Source organism: Pseudochaenichthys georgianus, chromosome 11 (assembly GCF_902827115.2).
Source record: "Pseudochaenichthys georgianus chromosome 11, fPseGeo1.2, whole genome shotgun sequence".
Taxonomy (NCBI): domain Eukaryota; kingdom Metazoa; phylum Chordata; class Actinopteri; order Perciformes; family Channichthyidae; genus Pseudochaenichthys; species Pseudochaenichthys georgianus.
Window position 1 is genome coordinate 9,697,692 of NC_047513.1, and position 27,416 is coordinate 9,725,107.

General features: G+C 41.4%; 1 protein-coding gene across 5 annotated transcripts in view; it reads left to right on the forward strand.

Moving 5' to 3' along the window:
- Positions 1-24,560, forward strand: part of LOC117454871 (CCR4-NOT transcription complex subunit 3-like) — a 37,158-nt gene extending 12,598 nt beyond the window's left edge. For 2 of the 5 annotated variants that reach the window (XM_034094141.1, XM_034094140.1), the window contains 13 exons: positions 225-320; positions 4,843-4,971; positions 5,165-5,255; positions 5,882-6,009; positions 7,570-7,626; positions 8,251-9,235; positions 9,570-9,711; positions 13,145-13,292; positions 16,937-17,033; positions 17,392-17,617; positions 19,565-19,697; positions 19,845-19,970; positions 20,966-24,560. In XM_034094141.1, coding sequence (XP_033950032.1) covers positions 225-320; positions 4,843-4,971; positions 5,165-5,255; positions 5,882-6,009; positions 7,570-7,626; positions 8,251-9,235; positions 9,570-9,711; positions 13,145-13,292; positions 16,937-17,033; positions 17,392-17,617; positions 19,565-19,697; positions 19,845-19,970; positions 20,966-21,064 — 2,457 coding nt within the window. In that variant the 3' untranslated portion in view covers positions 21,065-24,560. The remainder of the gene's footprint in view (positions 1-224; positions 321-4,842; positions 4,972-5,164; positions 5,256-5,881; positions 6,010-7,569; positions 7,627-8,250; positions 9,236-9,569; positions 9,712-13,144; positions 13,293-16,936; positions 17,034-17,391; positions 17,618-19,564; positions 19,698-19,844; positions 19,971-20,965) is intronic. The other 3 variants (XM_034094142.1, XM_034094144.1, XM_034094143.1) reach the window with 3 other exon arrangements.
- Positions 24,561-27,416: the final 2,856 nt, after the last annotated feature.

Sequence of the window (27,416 nt, forward strand, 5' to 3'; positions counted from 1 at the left end):
TTTCTACATTTTTAAAGTCCAAACATTGAATTGATAAACCCATAAAACAAATAGACAGAAAGAAAAGAATGTCTGAAAATAATTGTTCTTTAAATTGATACTTATTTATATAATTATTATTTGTGTATCTTAAGCTGCTAATGAATGGTTGACCAATTGGAATGATAAACCAGTTAAGCGCCTTGTCCTCCCATTCATGATCTCTTCCTCCTGCTCTCCTCCAGAATACGATAGACACGCTGAACATGCAGGTGGACCAGTTCGAGAGCGAGGTGGAGTCCCTCTCAGTCCAGACCAGGAAAAAGAAAGGAGACAAAGAGGTGGGTCCTTCCTCCCCCTCTGATCCCTTTATCATCCGTCTTCTTTTTCTGTGTATATCTGACCCAGGTACAGTCAGTCCTACAGACCTCTCCTCTGTGCTGGGGAGGTCACACAATGTGTCCTTCTCTCACTTTCGCTCTCCGGGGGCCTCGTTTATAGCAAAACTGATCTGGCTTTATAATGGACGACAGGGCATTTGAAGAGCGGCACTCGTGCGTCCTACCTGCAGCGACACAAAGATTGTTACGTCACTGAAATGATTCTTTATGGCATCAAATTACATTCTCTGTAATTGGCAAAGGACTTTTTGTTATATAAATGAGACCCAGAGGGGTTCATGCCTCTGTTACTGGTATAGTTGGCTATTAGGGGTGCAGCAACTAATCGACTTAATCGATTAAAATCGATGACCAAATTAGTTACCAACTAATTAGGTCGTCGATTCGTTGGTGACGTCATCACGTGTGTTTTACACGCCGTTAAGCTCCAACGTTATCGGTCTTTTTATCGGTACTGGAGACATTTAAAAAAAATATGTCATGTATTATTGCTACAAAAACATTATATCGCAGTCTGAGTGTCGCCAACTCGTTTCTAACATGCAAAAAGACAACAATATGCGTCTATGGTGTATTTTCAATCTTTCCAATCGAGACGAGATCTCTCTCTCCCGTCTGTCTGCGAGGGGGCGGGGCAGTTTACACACACGCAGCTGCTACATGCAGCAACACACGGAGGAGATGGCGGAGAGAAGCGCTCCGAGGTGTGGTTAAATGTTACCCGTCTCGATGTGGACAATGCTCGTTGCCAAAAGTGCAATAAGAGTTTAGCATGTACAGTAACACGAGCAATTTGTCTAAACATTTAGCAAAAGTGCTCCACATTCAGACGGAGGAATGCACCGGGTTCGACTGTCTTTCTAGTAGCTCTGTAGCCGCCCCCCCGTCCCCCCGTCCGTCCACGAGTAACGTTTCCACGTCAGGTGTTATGTATGCTAGCAGCAACACACGGAGTTAACTCATTATTCAAACATGGGTTAATGATTAGAGGAAACTGAGTTATTTAGTTTGTTAAAGTTTCAGCTATTCTGTTTACAGTTCTGTCATCAGATTATTTAATAGGATTTGTTAAAACACTGTTGTTTCTTTTGATGTGAAATATTATTTATTTAATTTAAATAAAAAGCAATGTTAATTCTGTTCACAATTTGTTTAGTTAATTTAATAATATGTCAAACATTCATCTTTATTGTCTTCATTGCTAGTTTCCACATGCCTAAAACAACCTCAAGCTAAATCTAAAAGTTGATGGCTAAATAAGAGCGTTTGAGAAATTGTGCAAGGCATATAGTAATAGTCCGAATAGTCGATTAATCGTTTAATTAATCGATCGATTAATTGATTATCAAATGAGTCGTTTGTTGCAGCCCTGTTAGCTATATCTTCAAATTAGGGCTGTGGCGATACACTAATCTCACGATACGATACACGATATTCAGCCAACGATACGATATATATCACGATATTCAGCCAACGATACGATTCGATACGATTCGATATAAATCGATACACTTATATCATTTTCTGAAAGATTTTAAACGGACAGTGGGATTTTGGTGACATCTTGTGAGTGTTCCATTGACTTGGATTGAATTAATTCAACTGAAAACTGAAAGCATCCATTATACAATATATGGCTCTGACAGAGAGTCTCCAGCTTGAAAATACTGGACAAAATTAATCAAAAGATGTGGTGAGAAAATTAGTTTCATTTATTGAAACAGTGCAAACTCTAGCTGTAAAGTGCAGTATCACAATGGACAATGGAGAATTAAAAGGTGCAGCAGGTGGCGGAACACGGGGGATTTGAATGGGACTTGTTAGAAATTAAAATCAATGTTTTGATGGCATAAAGTACCATAAACATACCGTCAGTTTAAATGCTGTTTTATACTGAAAAACCAGAAGTTGTTGTGCACAACCAGTTGTTGAGCTTTTATTCTGAAAATCCTTCATCTCCGGTTAGCATTTAGCATGTGGCTAATATACAATTTCCTATAGAGGTGAATTTAGTAGCGATATGACACGGAGTGTTGCACACCGAAACCTACTGATTTCAACACTACAACTATAGACGTCGAGATATTATTATTGCTGAATATTAAATGAAGGTACAGTTTATTTGAATACGTTTGTTTACAGACGTGGGTAGCATGACACAACATTCGGAACTACCGGAAATGAAACCAGCCGTGAGGTATTTTTGGAGTATTGATTACAGCGTTTAAAATGTATTAAATGAAAAGTCATGAAAGAGATAAGGAGGAGAAAAGGCGTGTTTAGTTATATATTTAATGTGCAATGTCTGAATCCTCTGTAATGCGCAACAACGAACATTGGAGACGTGGAGGGCCGATCCCCAGCAGCGCCAACCGGCCCACAGGGAGGATTCAGCAGAGGATATTTAACAGCTGGAAAGGTGGAGCTCGCTCTCTTCCCTTCGCTCACGAGAGCCAGAACACAGCTGTTTTTCTGACTGAACCATCTTCTGCTTGTAACATTACCGCGCTTTTTATTAATTAAAGTATACATTTGAACATTCTCAGAGACTCACTTAGTCTCCTTTTTAAAGCTTCTCTCCTGGACGCGAGTATAACGAACACAGTTATCAGACTTAATGTATCGATACCCGCGGCTGAAATATCGATACTTTCTCGGAAAATTAAATATCGATATATATCGCAAGATCGATTAAATTGCACAGCCCTACTTCAAATACTGAAATGGGTTTCTGGTTTTACGCACCGGCTCTAAAATGAGACCAACAAGGGCGAAAGAAAAGGGAAAAGTTACATTTGTCTTTTCATGAATGCTTTTTCTTTGATCTGGCGTTGAGGATGCAGCATGCAGAAGGACATATACAGGGACTCCACATCTACACCTTTACAACCTCCATCTTATTTGAGTGCCCGCATTAATTAAAAGGGTAGTTCACATAGTTGGAAGTGGTGTTGTATGCGGTCACTATCCTTAGTCTTAGGTTTGGAAGGCTAATTTGGAAAGGTGAAATGAGTTGCAGCACATTGCGCTCAGCAGTGTTCTTCTGTGCACAGGGGCAGAAGCTGACCATCTTTGAAGCCACCTAAAATGATATATGAACTGACGTGTCTTTACCATTTCATATGTCTGATCTCTCTTCAAAGCAACCAGACTCCGTTGAGACAAAGCAGTTCTTTTGGCTTGCAGGAGCAGCACTCGATCAGTTTGTTTGTCTTCTTGTGTGGCCTTGGTGTATTAACGGATTAGTTCTGTTTGGCAAAAGTCACACCATAACAACCTCTGGCTCGATCCAAAGATTCAATCACAATTCTTTCAATGGAGTCTGGTTGCTTTGAAGAGAGCCTGACAACTAGGGATGGGTATCATTACGATCTGAACGGCACCACTACTACTTTTAGTTTTGATTAAGGCAGTCGAGATCTCCGCATGTCTCCGTCTGAATATGGAGCACTTTCACCGGATCTTTGAAAACACCTCAACTGTTGGTCCCTTTCAGAAAGGGGAGTTAGAGCTGTGTTATTTTAAATAAAAGTACAAATATAGATTTTAAACGTTTGGCGGCAACTTGGTTGTGCTGACCTCTACCTACTGTAGAGCACTGTGTTATACAACCCCACTGCAGAACATCCCTTTCATGTTGGACCCGCTGTGACATTGGGACTTTAGACGTAGCCTTTTAGAGCCCGCATGTATGCACTCAGCACAGAGACGTCCCCATGTCCCTGACATGTGCTGGGGCAGCATTCATATATATTATGTTGAAACACATGAAGCTGTTCCACTCTGCTGCCTCCACTAATGCAGTCCAGCTGCAGCCCAACAGCGTAAAAGTGCTGGAGCCGCTGTGTTACTATAATCACATCAGTTCAGCCAGTGACCATAAGAGCTCCACGTGTCCCTGTTCTTTTGGTCTCATCCCACAGAACCACCCAGATAGTGTTTTAGATGTTTTAAAAAAACTCACATTAAAAACCACAAGTAGAGAAAAAGGCTAAACTTAATACAGAAAACGTGTCAAAAAGCTTTCGGTAATGTGTGAATGAACTATTGAAATCAGAAGTGGTGCTGCTGTGATTATTTGTCTATCTCGTGGTGCATAAAGTGAACATGTAACCGCTGAACCTTTCACAGGTTTCCTCTCTTCTGTGTGTTCACCTTTCAATCAAACATGTTTCTTTAAATGTCTTTTTCAAGGAATAATTGAGTGTTATGTTTGTGCTTCATATTAGAATAAGCCGGTGTATATCCCCGGCATGAGCATTTTTATTTCAAATATCAAAGTGATATAATTCATTGTTATCTGGATATAAAGCCATTTGAAGCAACAAATAATACATTTCAACAATGAGACCCACCGTGTTGGCTTTCTTATGCTGGCAGCTCTTTGATCCACGTTTGTGAGAATAAAATACTGCAGACGTTTTGGTATCATATAACACCCCCCCCCTCCCCCCCTGTGCAGAATCAGGACCGGATTGAGGAGTTGAAGAAGTTCATCGAAAAGCATCGTCACCACATCCGGATGCTGGAGACCATACTGAGGATGCTGGACAACGACTCAGTGCAGGTGGACTCCGTCAGGAAGATCAAGGTGCGCTCATGACTTCATAAAACAAAGTATCCCAAATAGTTGTTGTTTTTGAAATTGTAGGTGCCGCTTATTTCATGTTTTCCTTGTTGAAACTGCACACAATGTTCTTTTCAGAGCATTGTCATCATTCATAATATTTGTAATGACAGCCTGACTGAGCCATGTAATCCATATTTGTCCTGTCTTTATAAAGGATGATGTGGAGTATTACCTGGACTCGTCGCAGGATCCAGACTTCGAGGAGAACGAGTTTCTCTACGACGACCTGGACCTGGACGAGCTCAGTAAGTCCAGAAGGAGCTGGAGTTTATTATACAGCAGTGTCTTTGTGTGCGGCAAGCAGGAGAGAAACTCGTTTGTTGACCGCAGTGGAAATCGTTTATGGAAGGGTCGTCTCTGAAAAATATAGATTTACATTATATTACATTTAGCTGACGCTGTTATCCAAAGCGACTTACAATTACAGGGACATTCTCCCTGGAGTAACTAAGGGCTAAGTGCCTTACTCAAGGGCACACTAGTGGGCGGGATTTGAACTCACAACCTTCCGATCTTCAGCCCACCTCACTACTATTAGACTACTATTAGACTACCCCTACTATTTAACAGAATATTATGTTGTGCAAGCTGTTTTTCAATACATTTTAACTTCTGATCTTCTGCGCTGCAGTGGACTCACAAGTCAGAAACACCCACTTGAATCTTATTACCAGTATAATAAAAAAGAATAATGTTAGTGAAGCCTACTCTTAGACATATTGACAATGGAACAGGCTGTATTGCCCCTTCTTTTTGTTTTGAAATGTTCCTCTTCATTATCCTTAACCATAATGGGAAAACACTAACCGTTATAAAACTGATCATGCTGTTTACCCCCCCCCCCCCCCCCCCGTGTCTGTGTCTCCTGCAGCTCAGACGCTGGTCGCCACCTCCCCACCCGGACAGCTAGAGGACGAGATCTTCCAGCACTCCAGCAGCACCCCCACCTCCACCACCTCCTCTTCACCCATCCCCCCCTCGCCTGCCACTTGCACTACGGTAAAAATAATCCTCTTGCTGTCAGCACGTCAATTGTCTTTTTTCGCAACTTTGAAATCCATAGAATTGTGTTACATTACCAATCAAAGGAGTTTGTATTCATTTGAATACAAGGTTTCTAAAGGTTTGAACATTTTTAATATAAAGTGTTATTAACTGCTTGAAATGAAGATTATGTAGCCAATTTACAAACGGGACATATTATGCATCCAAATGTAGAGGAAACCGACTTTGTTGTGTTTTCCTTTTAAATGTGTCACCCTCCTAAATAATGCTGTCATGAATCAGAATTGCATTTATTGAAAGCACACTAACATCTTCTTTACTGTGACAAAGAAGTGCAATCATCAGTATGCTGTATGTACTTGATGAACCATAGCGGTAAAGTGCTGGAAAAGCTTGAAATTCATCTTGAAATGTTTGAAATAAGTGCTTGAATGTGACTTCGTTCTTACTTTGGAATTCAAACTTTTTCTCAAATATTGGAATTTGCTGGAATGAGTCGCTCAAACCTGGAGACACTTCAGGCAATAACATTATTTGTTATGCACTCACAATTTTGAGAGTTTTTTTGTTTTGTTTTGACTTTCAGAATATTGCACACAAAAAATCGAAATACACAATTCATTTTTTTAATTGACTAACTTGGTACATTTGCGTTTGTTATAAATGTCTCTTTAATTCACCAAAAGTAATCAACTGTTGAATAGTCATATCTAGTAAAGGGGCCCTATCTTCCTCATCTTCAGGTCCATATTTGTATTTTCACCCTCTGTCTGAAACCAGAGCTGCTCTGATTGGTTAGCTGGCCGTCTCTGTTGTGATTGGTCAACCACTTAGAGATGTCCCGCCCCTTATCCTATCCAGTACATTGTGTTCGAGTGCTAGCCAACAGAAGTGCTAACTTTAGGATTTTAGTCTTTGCAGACCATTTACATGCACACAAACCTATATTACACACTACAGGAAAGGGAAACCCAAAGGGCATAACGGGGCCCCTTTAATTACACCGTTACCTTCTTTACCTTTACTGTCCTGTATTGAGTGGGATTTAATAATACATATCTAAGGCTAAGTTCGCGAATAGATGTAATGATGTAACATTGGCAATATCTGAACTTTTAACCTATCATTGCTTTCCCTTCTAGTGAAGTCAGGTCAATATGTCAAATTGAAATGTAAGATAATGTGCGCTGTTATCTGCTCTTATTGTTCGGCTCTGCTGTCATTATATCATCTGTTCTTCCTCTGCGCCCACACAGAGCACTGAGAGTACTTATTATAGGGCTGATGTGTCTGAATAAAGGCGTGATAATATTAAATGCTGCTGACATGAAGTTGGCGTAAAATGGATGTAAAGATTTGGTTACAAGCGGTTAACGAGTTCAGCAGGAAATGTGAAGTTCAGTGGGTGTTTAACTTTGAATAATCTGCGGAAAGTATCTGGAAATGTTGGATTTGGATAACCGGCAACCTTTTGGTTAGTATATTGTATTTAGTTTTTCCTCATTCGTACACCGACTGACCATGACGACGTTGTTCTTCATTTTTGCTTTTCAGGAGAACTCTGAAGATGACAAGAAGAGGGGACGGTCAACAGACAGTGAAGTCGGTCAGGTGAGTCTAAAGACGGTTCCTCTCTAAGTGAGCATGTCAGCATCTTATCTTTAAATACAGAAAAAGTGTCATGAAGTCATGAACTTCTTCAATCCGAGGTTTAATGTCATTTCCTCGTTTTATTTGAATGTAAAGTGAATATTTTAAGGGTGTTTTACTTTTGTTAGTACAGATTTTAAGAACTCACCTTGGACACACATCATTTGGGATAGACATTTTAACTTTTTATTAAAACAAAACTAAAGTAATTTCTCTGTAAATTAGTAGTATGCTTGAACTTTTTATGAATTATTAAAATTATTATAAGCTATCAAGGTAATTACTCCAATATGCGTGCTGCAACTGTAAGAAAATACTTGTTACTTTAGTTATTTTATTTTATATTCTCTTGTCATATGATATTTTCTTTCACTGAGAGTAGTTATTATTTTATATATATTTTTTGTCTTTGCATGTCCAGGGCACATGTTGGTTTAAGGTTGTCTTCATTTTGGATCACTTTATTGTAAGCCAGTATAAAAGGCCAATCACTAACATAGACTTAGGTGAACAAAATGTATCTTTTGATTTCCTGTAGAAAAACGTTACATGACAAACCTGTATGTCTTCTTTTCTCTTCTCCAGTCACCTGTGAAGAACGGAAACCCCTCCTCTTCATTATCCTCTTCCTCCTCCTCCTCCTCCTCCTCTTCTTCTTCTTCTTCTTCCTGCTCCTCTTCTTCATTCGTGTCTGGACTGACCTCGTCCTCTCTCGTCTCCATGGCGCCCATCACGGGGGGAGGACCGGGGGCCAACAGTCACCTGGGCAGCTTGGGGGGCCTCCTCTCCAACACGTCGGCCGGCAGCTACAGCAACGCCACCCAGCAGCCGCCGCACCCGTCGGCACAGCAACAGCAGGCCAAAAGCTTAGTGAGCTCCGCCCCTTCAGCTCCCATCTCCATCCCCATCAGCTCTGCCAACAGCCACATGGCCTCTTCTCCCCCCAACGCCATCACGCAGGGGCTCTTCACTTCCAGCTCCCAGGCCCAGTCTCTGTCGGGGCCCACGTCCACCTCCAACAGTCTGGGCCTCAGCCTGGGCCTCTCGCTGGGGAAAGGCGGCATGTCCATCCCCACCAGCTCCATGTCCGGGAGCCTGGGCCTGTCAGGGATGCAGGCGTCCCTGAGCAACATGGCGAGCCTCCTGTCGGGCTCCACCCCGGCCCCCTACGCTCAGGCAGCCTCCTCAGGGGCCATCGGCTCCGGCCTGCCCGGCTCTCTGGGTGGCATCGGCATCAGCCCCTCCTCCTCCAACAGCGCAGTGGGCTCCATCGGCAGCGGCAGCATCACGGTCGGCGGGCCAACCTCCTCCTCGGGGGGGCTGCTGGGCCCGGCGCCGGGGCTGAGTGGCATCAGCTCCGGTATTCTGGGTCTGGGCTCCGGGCAGTCGGGGATGCAGGGGTCCTCCCTCATGTCGCTCAGCCCGGTCGGAGGGTTAGCGCCCGGTAGCGGAGTGGGAGTCATCGGGAGCAACGGAGGCAGCTCGGGATCAGCAGGGAGCGGAGTGGTAGGGGGGAACATGTCGCTCTCCGGCAGGCCACCCAGCCAGCAGAAGCAGAACGGTAGCACCAGTGAGTATTTGAGAATATATCCACACTTACAACAATCTGTTCACACAAGCATTTCAGCTACGTCTAGAAAATATTCTCTGATAAAAGTGAAAATTGTTATCGAACACCGTGTTTACAGTATCCAATATATTATAGTTTAACCTCTGTGTCATAGTACCTTTTGCCAGATTCCTTGTCAATACATAGCCTTACTAAACATGCCTATTATAAACTGAAGCCAGTCAAAACTGAAATGATTTTGTATTTGCTAGGCATAAGCCGGTAAAATTGTGTTAAGTGTACATTTCATGACTGTAAGATGTATGCTCATGTGCCCTTTCTAACATTTATTTAGGCGGTGTACCCTTTGTGTCTTTTTTTGGCGATACAGGTTACAGCGCTGTGTTAGCAGACAGCACAACAGACTCCGCCCTCACCAGTGCCAGCCAATCTCTCAGCAGCCAACCCTCGTGTCTGACCTCCACAGCCAATCAGACGTGAGTATGATGGAGCCGGTTACCAGACAATTAGGGTTAAGGATTATTAGGGCCCGAGCACGATGTGCTAAGACCCAACGGCGTCCTAGCACGAAGTGCAAGGATACCTATTGTTATTCGTGGAATTCTTATTATTTTTTTTCTGCTGGCGTATCCTGTTTTTGAGGCCTTTAGGAGGCTGAAAAAGTTGTATAATTTTGCACGGACGCCAGAACTGGTGAAAACTACCTTATTCTGGAGTCAATGGGTTCAAATTGTCCAACTTGCTCGCTAGCGCCACCTATTTCAATTCCATTTCGCAAAAATTCACAAAGTCGCACCGTAACTCCGAATTACCTGACATTTTGCAAACATATCCGGGTGGACCTGCTCTACAAATAATCCAATTGGAACCCTAAGCTCCGCCTACTTTATTTTTTTTTAAATTAGCATAATTTAAAAAAGTTAAATATTCACTTAAATTTCAAATTTCGGTTTTTCAACACCAAACTCAGTATACAGTATCACCGGAGGGTCAGACACATTACCTTAGGAGATGAGCATGTTGAAACGATAAATATTTCCGCCATGAATTAAAACGTACTCGCAAAAAGGCGGGGCTTAGAAAGAAATGCTCATAATTCATCAACAATGTATCCAAACATCACAGATTTTGGTGGAAACGTTGAGTCTGTCTTGGGGAATAGGCACACCAAAGTATTTTCATTTTGGACTATAGGGGGCGCCAAAAACACCACCAATTTATAACTCAAGAGCGGATGGACTAATATTTTTGTTTTTTGTTTACACATACTCTCGGGGCGACTACGAACTTAGATTCAAAGTGTCTCAACAAATGCAGAATGTGGGCGTGGCCTATACATTATTTTGAAATGACGCTAGCATAAAATGAGCTTCGGACGCAAAACTTGGGACACACGTCAGAGCCCAGGACCTTTTCGAAAATGAAAAAAAAACCGTACATTTTCAAAAAAACTGCTCAATAGCGCCCCCTATTGTGTGGTAGTCACATATAGTTTCTCAAAACTTCGCGAATTTTGGCACAGACATTTCTCATGGAATTGCGGATATATTTGTACATACATTCCATTAGCCCCGCCCCCCAAAAAGTCGGCCATTTTGAAATATGTGCGTTTTTCAGCCATTTTACGCACGTTCTTGCGAACTCCTCCTAGGGGAATGATCGGAAAAATTCCAATGCAGGACAGGTTTAGCCCCTATCCCATATGATACTTAATTGAGGAGCACATTTTTGAAAAATTACTCGTGGAGGTCGTAAGCTAACAGCGAATACACCATTTTTGACGATTTACATGTCGCAAATTACTCTAAACTACTCGGATATAGTTATTCCGATATTCACGAAACGCTGTATACATATTGGTATTATCATTGCACATATATTTCAAATTGCCTTCCATTAGCCCCGCCCCCCAGAAAGTTGGCCATTTTGAAAAATGTGCGTTTTTCAGCCATTTTACGCACGTTCTTGCAAACTCCTCCTAGGGGAATGATCGGAAAAATTCCAATGCAGGACAGGTTCAGCCCCTATCCAATATGATACTTAATTGAGGAGCACATTTTTGAAAAATTACTCGTGGAGGTCGTAAGCTAACAGCGAATACACCATTTTTGACGATTTACATGTCGCAAATTACTCTAAACCACTCGGATATAGTTATTCCGATATTCACGAAACGCTGTATACATATTGCTATTATGATTGCACACATATTTCAAATTGCCTTCCATTAGCCCCGCCCCCCAAAAAGTTGGCCATTTTGAAATATGTGCGTTTTTCAGCCATTTTACGCATGTCTTTGCAAACTCCTCCTAGGGGAATGATCGGAAAAATTCCAAAGCAGGACAGGTTCAGCCCCTATCCAATATGATACTTAATTGAGGAGCACATTTTTGAAAAATTACTCGTGGAGGTCGTAAGCTAACAGCGAATACACCATTTTTGACGATTTACATGTCACAAATTCATCCAAACTACTACATTTCCATTTTTGGAAACCTTTACAAAGTGGCACCGTAACTCCGAATGACCTGAAATGTTGCCCACTTATTCGGGTGGACCTACTCTACATATTATGTCCTAGAACCCCAAAGCTCCACCTACTTCATTTTTTTAAAATTACCATAATGTTAAAAACAGTGAAATATTACCTTAAATGTCCATGTTTTCTTTTTCAACGCCAAACTTAGTATACAGCATCAGTGGAGGTCAGTGTTGGGTGTAACGCGTTACAAAAGTAACGGAGTTACAGTAATATATTACTTTTTGCTGTAACGAAGTAATGTAACGCATTACTAATGAAATGTGGGTTAGGTTTACATTTTAATTGTTGCTGTGACGGACTGCGGAGCTGAGCAAAACACACACTAACAGTTAGACCAAACACACTTAGCTATTCCATCTACCTCTGGAACTAGCTAAACTAGTTATAAATATGTTTATTCTTCACTGTCGGCATATCGCTACCTGGTTGATGCAGGAAAAATGGTACCAACACAGTTGGCGCACATGCCTAAGATGTCCTGGTCAGAAACAAAGGAACGCAAAGTCAGGTAAACAATTTAGAGGGATGACAAACGGCTCATTTCGGAGGACTGAGGGGGGGGACCAGCAACCCTCCCCGACAGGCGCACGGACGCGAGGGCCCGCTCATCACTGCGCGCACAAGTGCGACCGCAGTTTTAATTTTCATTATTATTGTACACTAAATTCAAAATGTGAAATTAAAACCATGATGTCAGCATATTTTCCAGTATTTTAAAATCATCACGATAATCAAAATGAATATGAATAGCTGGAAATTCATTTGGTAAACCTTAATTTGTCAAACTTCAAGTGATAGGAATAATTTTTGATGTGGTGATTAAGGCTTTGACAGTCACAAATTCATATTTTTTCTTAAAATGTCTGAACCCTGTCTAATAAATGTAGCTGGCATCTAAGTCAGCGCGATATAAGAAAAACAAATTTTAAATTTAAAATATTTTTTACTATATACTTTGATGTCGATATTGTAGGGTGGACTATTTGCGCTTTTTCTAATTACTTACTTATTATTTAATAATCAGCGATGTGGATATAGTGATGAATTGGGTAAAGGGAAATAGCAGAACTGTCTAGTTAGTTCCTAGAAACACATCTGTTTACTCAAATGCAGCCTTTTAAACCAGGAACAGACACGATATTCAATATGTATTGTATATTCAAAAAGACAATCTCTAGTCTCACATCGCAATATCGATATATTACCGCTTTAGTGCCAAGCTCTACTGACATCCTCAATCCTTAAGCATTAACAACTAAACAAGTACATTTTCTTACCTTCGCTTACCTTTTTTATTTAGGTATTTTTTTATTTAGGTATTTTGTCCCCCCTTCTCACCCCTTCTCTCTACCTCCCCCTCTCCCCAGTAAGGACACTGGTTCCAGTCTGCTGGGCTCCATCTGTTTGTCGTCCAGCTCCCCGTCGCAGGCCTTCTACAGCGAGGCCAAGACGGTGATCGGCAGCAGCCTGCTGAACGGACCTATGTCCTACTCACAGTCCTCCGACAGCATCAAGGTGAGAGTCTGACCACACACTCACTCACTCACTCACTCACTCACTCACACACACACACTGGCACCATTTAAACCTTGTGTTATTATGCGCTTCTCATCTAAATAATCCAAATGCAGATTTCATTATAACAGCAGGTGTAAAGGGCGTCACACACATATACAAACACTCATGGGCGTTGCAGCCGTTATATGAGGGTGGGACAAGTCCCCCCCACCTTTTTAAAATGATTAGTTTAGACCCCCACACTTTTACGATGTGGAAAGTCTGTGCATCGGTCTATCCACTCGCCGCTCTTTGTAGAGCGCTGTGTCAGTAAGGGCTGCTCGATTATGGCAAAAATCATAATCTCGATTATTTGGGTCAATAATTGATATCACGATTATTAAAAACGATTATCCATTTACTTTGAAAACATCCATTTATTGAAAAAAAAAATGTGAACAGTATGTTTTTAACAGTTGATTACTCTGAACTTTGAGTATAATTCAACTGAAAAACCAAAAAAAAAAAAATAATCGCTTTATTTCGATTACGTTGTTTTCGTAATCGTTGCAAGCCATAATCGTAATTGTGATTCAAATATGATTAATTGAGTAGCCCTAGTGTCAGTGCTTCATTATCAAATCCATTCCACGTTGGGCTTATTGAGAGAATGCCCAAATCAATGGAATTCCGTACCATGTTTTCACTGCTACTTTGTACCCAGGCAGATTCTCAGAGCCGTACACATGCTGCGTTTTTTGTGTAGCTGTGTCATTAGTTGTAAGCCCAGTAGCGACCTGTTCATATGTCATATGATAATACAATAAAGCCATCGAAAAGAATAGGATACAGCATTAAAAGTTATTCTGGGTCTTTGTGTGTCATTCAAGCTCTGCTGTGTGTGTGGCACGACGAGCGCATTTTGTGCGAAAGAGAGAGAGAGCGCAGGAGAGAACGCTAACGCACATAAGGAGTTGTTTCTACAACAAGGAGGAGGAGAGCTCTCTCCTGTCAGCTCAGGGAAGTAAAGGGCTCCGAGTGTTTAGATAGTTAACTTTAGTCCAAGTCAGCGGTTTTCAAAGTGTGAGGCGAGCTTCCCTTGGGGGGCTCCAGAGAGCTTCAGGGGAGGCGCAGCGTGAGAAGAAAATAACGAGAATCAGTGAAATCAAGCTGGTTAACTTCAGCTAACTTTATGCGAGCGACAACATGGATCGATTTGTAGTGAAGTTACCTAAAGTGAAAGAGGAGACAGCGTCTGGCAGAAAACGTCAGCTTTGTTTTGAAATAAAAGTTGTGGCTCATCAGACATTTATGAGAGAAAATCCCTAATGTCCGAGTGCAAGTGAATGCAGCACAAGACGTGAGCCTTGTAGCCCTGGCGCGAGCGAGGAAATGTGATTTGTAGCGATGTCATTTGAACAGGACGGCGCATTCGGACCCCAAGTAGACTGAAGGAATGAGGTATTTGCGGTCTACAATGACAGAGAAGAGACTGTCAAGTTTGGCTGCACTCAGCATTGAATCAAAACGCACTAAAGCTTTGGATCTTAATCAGTTTGTGAGGCGTTTTACTAAACAACATGGTAATCGCCGCATTGAGCTGTTATAGGCATGGCAACTTGATGCTCTGTTCACGGATGACTCGATGAGCATACAAAACTGTTAAGATGATGACCTTACGTGTGTAAATATATTTTTTTCTTTGTGGGGGTCTGCCCCCAAAAAACTGTTTTAAGTCCTGAGAAAGTCAAATAAGACGGTGTGTAAAACTTCACTGCCCAGCCAAACAAAAGTAACCACTTTGATTTAACTAGGCCAGTAGGTTAGGACTTTCCACTGGATAATAATACCCCTGCATTATAGCAACAATAATAATAATAATAATAGCAATAATAATAGGGAGGGGGGGGTGCGGCTGTTCTTATGTTCTCTGAGGGGAGGCTCACCTTCCCACACTTTGAAAACCCCTGGTCTAAGTTATCGCAGTGGGTCTCAAACAGTTTGGTCATCATTTATATAAACAAGTATTTCCAAGGCACACCTTTTATATGATCATTATACAAAATAAGAGAATAACAGGTATGAAATAATTCCAACTCATAGGCCTACTATAGGATACTAAAACAAAATACAGTTTAAAAGGGGAGCAATTTGTAAAATATGAATAAAGAAAAAGTAAGTCTGTTTACAGTACTGTTTCACATGGGTATTGTTGAGAGATGTATCTATAGATTTAGTCCCTAATGTTGCTCTCAAAGTGCACCAGATAGATGCATTTAACTTCACCATTTAAAAACAATCTTCCCGTGGGAGCATGCCCCCGGACCCCCCAAGAGGATGTTAGGTCCACCACCTGCCCACACCCCCCGTCAAATTGTCCCACCCACATTGAGGATGCTTCCTACGCCCATGCAAACACTAAATTTTACCATTCTGCAGCTACAGGATTATGTAGGCACGATGAGTTGTTTTCGTTACGAACATTTAATATTCCAAATCTCCACAGACTGTTCATTTGCATGCTACTGTTTCTGCCTCCATTATGATTTAATTAATTCTGACAAAAGTGAAATCCAAGCGGGGATTGTTATCGTGGCCTCATTATGAGTGCTAATTTAGTTTCAGTTGGGGAAAAATACACGTCTTACGATAAACTCTGACAAAACTTAAGAGAATTCTAAAAACATTGAGGTGATGAAAGCAGCAGAGGCACGTTGTGTTTGTCACCTTCAGTTGACCTACAGGTATAGGAGTGTACTGAAAATCTTTCACCAGAAATGACTCATTGTTTAGATGAATAACTGACTGAATAGGTTTAAAGTATACATATTGTGTTTAGAAAGGATTAACATGGATCTTTCTGCAATTTTGTTTTCACACAGCAAGCTATATGTTCATTGTGGGACTTTTTTATATTTATGATTGTTAAGTCTTTTAATGTTACCAAACTATAATCCACAGATATCTAAAGCATAATTAAATATGCATACTTTTGAGTACTTGTATATGTAAAAATATATCGTTTTTGATATATATGTATATGTATTATTGTTTTTTTCTTCTGTAAAAGATGAATGCCAAAACAGGTAATTGTATTTACTTTACAGCTAAAGAGTCTCAATCCACCTCATTTGATTAAGATTTGAGAATCTCTCCCCGTGTTCTGAGAAAGAAGATCACAATAAAGTCACGCAGATCTGGATAGTCTAATATATTTCCTACAAAAAGTCCTACATATAACTTTTCTTTTACACAATGGAGATGTTGCTAATAAATGCTTTAGTGCAACTGATATATGTTTATTCAACCTCTGATAATGACCATTTGTAACCATAGTTGCTGAATTGTACCTTTGTTATTGTTAGGCGATACAAAATGTGCAATCTTTTTTGTTGAAAATACAAACAAACGCAGTAAAAGTACTTTTCATGGACACACAATCCAGAAATATATTTGCTGTATGTTTGGTCATATGGTGTAGTTTGTTACCACAAAGGCACCTTTGAGGGGACAGGAATAAACAAACTACAAAAACATAAAGGGAAGCCGAAATGATTTGCATGACAACATGATCACAGGCCTGAGTCCCTCCGTACAGGCAGGTACCCACACTGTCCGGCAGAATCTGTTTTCCCATGAGCCTCCTTGTCTGTCCCCATCAGCCCCAGGAGACTCTGAGCAGCCTGAAGTCCATGGCCGAGCGAGCAGCACTCAGCTCAGGGATGGAGGGAGACGTGCCCTCCCTGCACCTCACCCCAGGTAACTCTCACACACACACACACACACACACACACACACACACACACACACACACACACACACACACACACACACACACACACACACACACACACACACACACACACACACACACACACACCTTAATGAAAGGAGAGGGTGCCAGGAATAGAAAGGCTGTAGTTTAATGGAACAAAATGTCATCTCACCTCCCACTCTCAGCTACTATGAACAAAAACTGCTGTAGATATTATCATCCTGACTCAACTCCTCTCTCTTTGTCTCTGACTTTCTACTCCTCCCCCCTGCACTCCCTCTCTCACTCCCTTACATCCTCACCTCCTCTCCTCCTACTGCTCCCTTGCTCTCTGACTCCTAGTCTCTCTCTCCTGTCTGTCTTCAGACATTTTCCCCAGCAGCACTACGACCCAGTCGGGCCCCTCGTCAGCGCCTCAGCTCTCGCTGTCGGAGGTCAGCATCCCCCCGTCACTGGGGGTGTGCCCGCTGGGGCCCGTCCCCCTCTCCAAAGACCAGCTCTACCAACAGGCCATGGAGGAGGCGGCGTGGACGCACATGCCCCACCCGTCCGACTCGGAGAGGATCAGGTGTGCTGATAAAAGAGATAACTAACGTTCATGACGGAGTGCAGTGTTGGCAAAGTTAGAAAAACTAGTCTTTATAATCAGTCAGAATTTTGTCGGTCAGCCATGATGAGAGAAGTGCTGTGATTCTTTACTCAAATGAAAAAACTCGCCCACAAAATCCTAAAATGAAGAAAATTAAATCTGATTTAAAGTAAAAGGGACAAAAAAACATCCATTAAATGTAAGGGATACTTTCATAAGTGACATGGTATTTTGAGGGCCATGCAAAAAATGTTTAGGCACTTGGTTTGAAATGGTATACAGTACTATATAGTATATATGTATTATGGAAATCAGTTTTTACTCCTCATTAAAAGACAAATGTGTTAGAATGTATTCAAAAATTCAAATAATTCCAAAAAGATGATGAAAGCGAGTTATAAAACACAAACACCGTCGTAAACACGGCCTCTAATCTAACAGTTATTCGTCTTTTTATTTTTAATGATTGACTTGTTGCTAATAACAACACACATTTGATTTCCCTGAACTTGATCATCTTTACAAAATAAGTACAAGCACACACGCCTCAATCATTGATCTGATTCGACAGGAATCTTTTAAACAACGTTTGCACTTAATTATAAAAATGTCCATTGTTTTTTTTTAATCTTTTGTGATTCTGCTGCTTTTTCTTTGCCATCCAACCAAAGGGCCACAGGTCTAATGAGTTGCTGCACACAGTTGTTTAACAAGGGATCGTTTAGACATCAACAGATGTCTGAATGTATGTTTAGTCATTCCAGTCTCCCAGTAATGCAGCATACCTACACACACAATTAGAGAGCAGATCCTTCAGGCGCCGTGTTACAGAGCAGTCAGCCCACACAGGTACAATTGACATTTAAATGAAAACACTCAAACCCTCTTGTCCCACAGTAGCTGTTGTTTCACAGCCAGAGGAGCAGAGTGACACACACACTCTGAGATAAAGACACAAGGAGAATCTTTGTATCTTAATAACTGAAATTCATTTCCAGTATACGCACTCTCTGACGTTTGACGATAATGTTTCATGGGAGTGCGACATGCGTCAGTCATGTTGTGCGTGTTACTGGGAGAGGATCATTAGTCCTGGTTCCACCTGACCTGGCTCACATTGTAGCAGGCCAATGGAAAGGGAAAGAACAAACTGGGTGTGTCGCTGGTTTGAAAATACACAGTTTAGATGGAAAAACGTATTTTGGCAGAATGAGATCCACTAAATGTTCCTACTTTCCCCCATTCGGAAACTTTTCGTCCGTCTGACCAATCGATCTGTTAATTAGTCCTAAACTGCTCCCTGGAATCATTGGCCTGATCGATATGTAATGCGTAGTTTTGAAACCGCACAACAGTCGGTCGTGCCATAGATTAAAAGCAACGTCTATTATCTAAGTGGATCTATCTATTTATACAGAAACTTTTAAATTACAGTTAGATTTGAACACTGAAATATCTCCACCTCTGATATCATTTCTGAAATCCTTGAGATGTTCGAGCTTTCTAGGGTTACATCACACGTTCCATAAGAGTTATTATATATGTATTGATACTGGCCATAGCCAATAAAGAATGTTAAAGTAGGAACTGTTACAGGTGATAAGGAGTGTGTGAAAAAATGTATATAAATCCTTTAGTCACCATTGGTTGGTTCTTAGGACTACGAATTTGTAATAAAATAACCTCTGTGGCCCGCTGCACATCTCTGCTGCAGCACACTTCAGACTGGAGCTACATTAGCCACTAGCATTACAGCCACATTTACCACCACACTTTTGGATGTTGAGTTGCATTATGGGAAATGTAGGCATCCGGTTTTGACATGAAGAACGATATGTTTTTCACTTCTATTATGAATCCTCATGTTTTGTCTTTGCATCAGTATGGTCCCACTAACCCCCCCCCCCCCTCTCTGTGACGTCACAGGCAGTACCTGATGAGGAACCCGTGCCCCACCCTGACTTTCCACCACCAGGTGCCCCCGCCCCACTCCGACACTGTAGAGTTCTACCAGAGGCTTTCCACGGAAACCCTCTTCTTCATCTTTTACTACCTGGAGGTAAGTACTGTCAGAGACATGATGTCAACACAAAGAGGAGATGCATGCAGATCATGATTCAGCCATCAGAGACACTTCAGAGATCTTAGATACAACCATTACACTGTTCTTACTAATGCTTCTTTTCTCTCCTCTTCCTCTGCGCAGGGCACTAAGGCCCAGTATCTGGCAGCCAAGGCCCTGAAGAAGCAGTCATGGAGGTTCCACACAAAGTACATGATGTGGTTCCAGAGGCACGAAGAACCCAAGACCATCACGGATGAGTTTGAGCAGGTCAGCTTCTCTTCTTTGACCTCTAGGGGCTTATTTGACCTTTCAAAACATATGTGACACTTCACACGGAGTCAAACCTTAGTATGTTCGAAATGTGAGCGTGTTGCCGCTCTCAGCAGACCATGGAGGAGTTAACAATGAAGGCAGACGTGATATGTACTGCTCAGGATACCAACAAGTCAGGGACGTTTTAGGAATCGGTTGATACATTTATATTCATGACTGCTGCTGGGCATGAAAAACAGTCAGACAGGGAGTTAAAAAATACAATTTGATATTGCCCAGCATTCAGTTGGAGACGGTCATCAGAGCGTGAGCAACACTTGATTTATAATGAAAGGTCCCAAACCACTTAAACACATGGTTTGTAATCTGCAGCACAGTCGTCATGAAGCCTGCTGAAACACAGGAAGGACTGCTTTTGGCACAAGCTTTAAGACGGGAACTGGTTTCACACACTTTTCACACTGTATACAGTTTGGAGTCCTTCTTCCTTTCTTAAGGATTTTGATAATGAAAATGAACTGTACTACAGCCGTGACGCAAATCAGGGATAAACACTGGCCCCTTCCCCGGTTTCTACCCACATCATCCCTGATCCCTTGCTCGGACCAAGCCCATTTTCAAACTGGATCTTCCTTTTGATATCAGCTGCACATCTGTAATGTTCAGTGACTGCATATCACCTGGTTGCGATCCCATTTCGGTGACAAAATCCGTCCACAGAATAGAATCGCCAGCTAAATCCTTTAAACTGCTTTTTGTGGTAGTTCCTGTTCAGGTAGGTTTCTCCAGGACCTCATTTTGCCATGATAACACACACACACACACACACACACACACACACACACGCACACACACACACTGGAAAAACAATACCAGTGTTGCAGCTGGTGTGTTCCCTTGCTTTTGACACAAAGCATGCTGGGAATAGCTCTAAAACAGTAAAACCTTTTTTGTTTATTTTTCATTAAATGCCTTTAATTCTTCCTCAGGGAACGTACATTTACTTTGATTATGAGAAATGGGGCCAGCGCAAGAAGGAAGGCTTCACGTTTGAGTACCGGTACCTCGAGGACCGAGACCTCCAGTGACCTGCATCGAGGAACACACACACACACACACACACACACACACACACACACACACACACACACACACCCACACACCCACACACACACACACAGGCGAAGAGACGGACAGCTGAGGAAGTGTGAGAGGGACAGACGGATGGAGAAGGCTGCTCCACCTGCTGACATTCCTCGATTTGCCCTCGACTCGTTGGGGAGATGGACCCTGCCTCATCATCCTCCCCCCAGCAGGGACACCTCCTCCCACCCTGTCACTCCTCCTCCTCCTCCTCCTCCTCCTCCTCCTCCTCCTCTATCATCAGGCCTTTTATTCCCATCTTTTCCTGAACCATATCTCTCTTCAAACAACAAGGCTTCGTTTTAGCACAAAGAATTTATATACTATCGTGTGCTCTCCCCCCTCCATTTTGTTTCTCTCTTTGTGTTGGCTTCCAAACGGTATCTTCTATTGGCCCCTTCAAGAACCAAAGATGATTGGTTCATCATGACATGCTGGCTCTAAAGCAGGGATCAGCAGCAGGGCGGGATTCAAGGGAAATGTGTTATGGAGTTATTGTAGATTCAGCTAGATTAGGGAGAAAATGGTCATGGGTGATGTGAACTGACTTGAGATCAGCCATGACAAGAGCTTAACGACACGTAATATATCCCGTAAGAACCAGAAATATATTTTGGTCTCTGCCATGTTCTCCACTAGCTAATAAACTGGCAACGAAGTGTTTGTTATTTAGGCAAGAGCGCTTCACATACCTAATAATGTTTTGCGTTATATCATGTTTCCAGTGGGGCGAGGGACATTAGCTAATAGGAACTTCTTGGATGACTTTTGAAAGTCTGTATTTAATTATCTGCTGCCTCCCGTCATGGAGTCATTCAAACCTTTTTGTTCCCTTCAAATATGTCACTGGTGACTTCGTGCTAATAAATAGCTTTTCGATTTCGGGTTTTGAATATACCAACGCGATCTAAGCGTTACTGGGAGATGTGATTAATGCCATGCAATCAGTTTGTGCACAGAAAGGCATCACTTCCCGAAACATTCATATTTCAAATGAAAGGCGTGTCCTCCGTTATTATTTGTTTGCCGTGATACAAACGCTTTCCTCCCCCCAAAGAGAAGCCCGTGACAGCGGCTGCATTTTAAGATTTGTGTCGCTACGTTTTTGTCAATTGTTGTCTCTTGGAAGTTTAACCTATAATCAAATGCTCGGGTGCAATTCTGTCAAAACGCAAGATCAACCTTGCTCCTGCCCCCTTTTTGTTCATCTCCATCACCTCAACGCTGCTGAGCGTCTCCCACTGTGCGGTGGCTCTATCGCAGACGTAACACCAACACATCGTCTGTTCACCAGCGTAGAAAATAAACCAGCACCGCCTGCCAAATGTGGGTACACGTTGGTGGGAGGTGGCGCCACAGGCCTCTCGCAGGAGAAGTGGCCGCAGCTTCATTTTGGGATTCCTCCAGCTGCGGTGGTGTTCAGACGTCGCGCCCTGCTCCCTCCCATCGGGCAGAGGGCTGAGGTGTGACACTAAGAGGTGATGGTAGCGACTCGGGCAGTTACAACACTTAAGAATATGTCAGACATTTATTTAAAATTCTGCATTTTTCCCACACGCGTTCACAAATGTCAGCCGTTCACCTCGTTTCTTTAAAGTAAAGGCTCAATTCTCCAAACTCACAACAAAGAAAAGGAATTTAGCAAATGTTTCCTCTACTGGTGTCTGGTCATGCTTATGGATTTTTGTTTTTATTTTCCAGTGCTTTGAGGCAATTTAGAGACTTCTGCCTCTCTTCAATATGGAGCGCCAGCCATTAGCTTAGCTTAGCATAAAGACTGGAAATGGGCAAACAGCGAGCCTGGCTATATCCAAAGGGTACATGTAGCTTGACCCGTTAACACCTTATATACTGTTTGATTAGTTTGATTTAAAAACCAGTTTTGGGTTTTATATTGATTCTGGGCTATTTCCTGATTTGTTAAACTAACTTCCTGTTTTCCCAATGTTCCCATACATCACTCCCTGTAGAGCCACAAATGTTGTTATTTTTCCCTTTTTTTAATTATGAATTTGATCTATGGTTTTCCTATTATTTCCAGTGTTTGTTGCCAACTCACGCGAACCAGCTGTCGGTTCGTCTAACTAGCAGAAAAGGACATTTCCCAAAACGTTGGGTGTATTGCTTTGTTTTTCAATGAATTGGTAAATAATGACATCTCCAGAATCAAACTCCTTGGATAACACTCGCTGTATTTCAAACCTGGAAAAGCATCTGCATGACTAGATACCAGTAGAGGTGGTGATGATGATGATGATGATGGTGATGGTGATGATGATGATGATGATGATGTTGGTGTGTTTCTGTTGAACACTGAAGGCTCCAGCAGGGATCACAGTGAGAGTCGTGGGTGTCGATGCTACCAGCAGCTGGACCGACAGTTTGTTAGTCTCCCCCCTTCCTCCCTCCCTCCCCCACAAACTGAGCAACACCAGCACTGCTGCCCACACCTCCTCTGTCCTCCAGCTCCATGTTTACACACTGAACCGTTTCCACTGGGCACACAACACACACACACACACTGTCCTGCCATCACCACCAACAATTCATGATTTCTCTTTCCACAATCCTAAACTTTTTTTTGATTCACTTGACTTTTGATTCTCACTATTCCTATTTTCCGAACTCCTCTCTCTTACAGCCGCCTCCCCTCCCCCCTCTTCCAGCCGCCTCCCCTCCCCCCTCTTCCTCTTCCTCTCATGCCAGGTAGATATTTCCTTTATTTCTCAGGAAGTATTTGATAGATCATTACGAGGAAATGTAATCCTGCCAGCAGCTCCCGTTGACACAGCACAACAGCAACTACATAATCTTCCCCAAAATTTAAATTTTTGAAAATCTCCCTCTCTTTTGACCTGCCAGTAATATTTCACTCAAAGGCTTTTTAAGAAAAAAAACAAAAAAAAAATGCAAATATTACTCTCCAATGTTTGGAGCAGCGCCTGGGAGAGAGGCCATGTTTATATTTTGTCGGATTATTCGTAGTATATTATTTTTTCAGACATGGGGAAAGCTTTTTAAAAGCCCGAGGAGAACGAGGAGCCCTGATCCTTTTTTTTTTGGAGATCGGACATTTCTCAATAGCAGTGTGGGGTTTTTATAGCCAGACAGACAACTCAACACTTATTCACTTGACTGACTGCTTTTAACCTTTTTTTGTTTACTTCTTTATTGTTTTTGACAAGCGGAATCAATGAGAGGTCAATCCGAGAGGCGAAATGTGAATCTCTCTCTTGCCCCTTGACAAGTGTTGTATAGACTCTCATTCTTCAAACCTCTCCTTTGTTTGTTTTGTTTTTTTTGTTGTCGTTGTTATTGCCGTCGTCAGACAGCACGGAATAATGACACTTGCAAAGTGGCGCTGAAAAAGTAAATAATGACATAACCATGAATAAAGGATTGTAAAATATTAATAAAAGAAGTACTTTTCAGAAAACTGAACTCGGCTGGTGCTTTGTGGTGACATTTATTCACATGGTACATACAGAGGTGTGACATCAAATCCCATTGGTCGCAAGGAAGGGGAGGTACTTAGTGTGCAATCTGATACTATTAGTTTTATTTACAGCAGAGGATGATATCCAGTTATTTTATCCAATTGAATTGTTCACTTAAATAAATGGAGTTATTTAAATCTGTAATTGTAGTGCATCCTGTTTGACAGAATGATGATCTTATCATGACGCTCCTCTAGTGGCCGGCTGAGGGCCGTCAGGCTGACCGCTGAACGAGCAGAACACTGCACTTCCTGTTGTCATGCCTTAAAGCAACACAATGGGTTTTAAAGGAAGAGACCAGCTGGGGTAGAAATGTATCAAAGGCCTTTCCAAATATGCTTTAAGTCTCTAGATTGACTAGTCGTAGTACATTTTGACTTATTTTCTTCTTCAAAAAATAATTGAAGGCATACTGTAGGGTTTGAGCAAATGTCCAACCTCTTTATTTGACATAGCAATATGCATTTGTATGTGTTTGAAGTTGTAAACGTATTACAGTCATGGTTGGGAAGGTGACTTTAAAAACATATTCCTGCACAACTAGTTGCATGTAAAAAAAAAAGTAATCGGTAACTTAATCTGAGTATCACCATGTGAAAGTAACCTGATTACTTTGCAAATAAAGACAAGAATAGTATAGTTTCCAAATGCTCTTTTGGTTTAAGACATGAATTGAACGCAAACACTACTTTTGTTTAATAAATCAGGTGTACACCTACTGCATTTAAAGTATAACATTGCCTAAATGAAATCTGTAAAAGGACATTCTGTCAGTATGTCAACATATATATATATATATATATATATAGATTTTTATTTTTAAATGCATTTTTTAACATTATAATCCTGCAAGAAATTCCCATTTCAAATGAAGCAGAAATCTGATGTATTTTATAATGTAATTGTAAGGGAATACAGTACCTTCTTTTGGATCATGTGAATGTGTTGTATTAAAATGGTTGCTGCTGCTCAGCAGCTCAAATGTCTGTCAGCTGGAGCTCCAACGTCTGCATCCACATGAGCGCAGAGAACAGGCTGCATGTTGTTCACTTGAACACAAGTCAGAGCTTAGCACTGTCAATGAAGGGGACATTCCCTGGGAGGAGTGTTGCAAGACTAAATAGTACCAGTGGTGTTTAATATATTTACTCAAGTACTGTACTTAAGTTCAGAGGTTCATCGTATTCTTTTACTCCACTACATTTATGTAATACCTTTAGTTGCTTTACAGATGTGGATGAATGATGTGAAATATAATCAGGTGTTAAATCAGACTTTAGTTCCACCTGGAGTAAATCCACCAGCTACCCTGCAGAATACAAAGTACTTCAAACTAGCTGCACCTTTACCAGCTTTGAGAACACTTTAACGATCAATCATTATAAAACATCATATATATTGTTCAATCTGCATAATGAGTATACCTTTGGTACTTTAAATATATTTTGATGCTTATACTTTTGTACATTTTGATTGCAGGACTTTTACTTGTAACAGAGTATTCCTAGACTCTGGTACTTCTACTTTTACTCAAGTACAAGATCTGAGTACTTCTCCCACCTCGGCATAGGACAAGTAGTAATATCACACTGTAAAAACACTTAATCACACATAATTAATTACACAGAGAAGTCCTGCATTAGATATCCTTAAGTAAAAGAACTGGAGTATTATCAGTATATTTTAAGTGAAAAGTAAATGCAGGAAAAAAGTGTATAATTTCCCCCCACTGAAATTATGAGGCAGAAACTATAAAGTAATGTAAATAAAACAATGTAATAACAACTAGTAAAGTTTAAGTAGATTTATATTGTACTAAGTTACTTTCCAGCACTGTATTATTATGTTCTACACAGAAATCAAAATGGTACTTAATCCTTCTTCGTTTTTTTCAGGGCATTACAGTTTTTTCCCCTTATGCCAAAATAATGATGGACTTCAGTTATTGTGTCAATATTTGAGCTTGTGACCTCCTTTAGAGGAAACACATACATCACATGCTCGCACCACATGTCTCTTCATGCAGCGTCTCTCTCTGTATGTGCATTACGTGGCGCTGTATGGAACAATAAAGCTTTAATGAAGCTTCTGCGGCTCTCAGGGAAAGACATTAGCAGGCGCTGCATAAGGAGATGTTTTGTTATTCCTTGTTGCTCTCGGGCAGGACCTGTCAGCAGGGTCGGGAAGCACATTTACATTGGATTGTGTTAATATTGCATGATTGAGAGAATACAGTCGAATGGAATGCTCTTTACTTCACATCTGTTTGAAGAATGTAGGTACTAGTTGTTCCAAAGATAAAGAATTGACATTAAAATGTATAATTTCATTAAATATTAACCGGCCAACACTAAAAATATAACGCTGTTTTAATAAGCTCCCCATGCTGCAATATTAAAACTACAGTACAGTACATTAATGTGTTCAGCATTAGTAATTTAACACTCTCTAAAAGACCATTTTGCACTCTACTAATCGTTTATGCACGTGTTTCTTAATAATTTCCCCTACTTTTACTTAGCCCTCCTGTTGTCTTCGGGTCAAATCTACTTTCATCAATCATAACTTTTTTGTTTTAGATTCGATTGCATTAAGTCTTTATGATATCCTTCACAGTAGACATTTGAACATATCAAATTGCTGACACCCATGGTGTTCCCACCACCATAAAGAAAAGGAATTAGTAACCATCCGGATCAGATAAAACACACACACACACATACTCGAGATGTGTTCCCCCCCTTATGTGCCCAATCCCCCCATGTGAATCACACTTGGCACACACAAACACACACAGAAC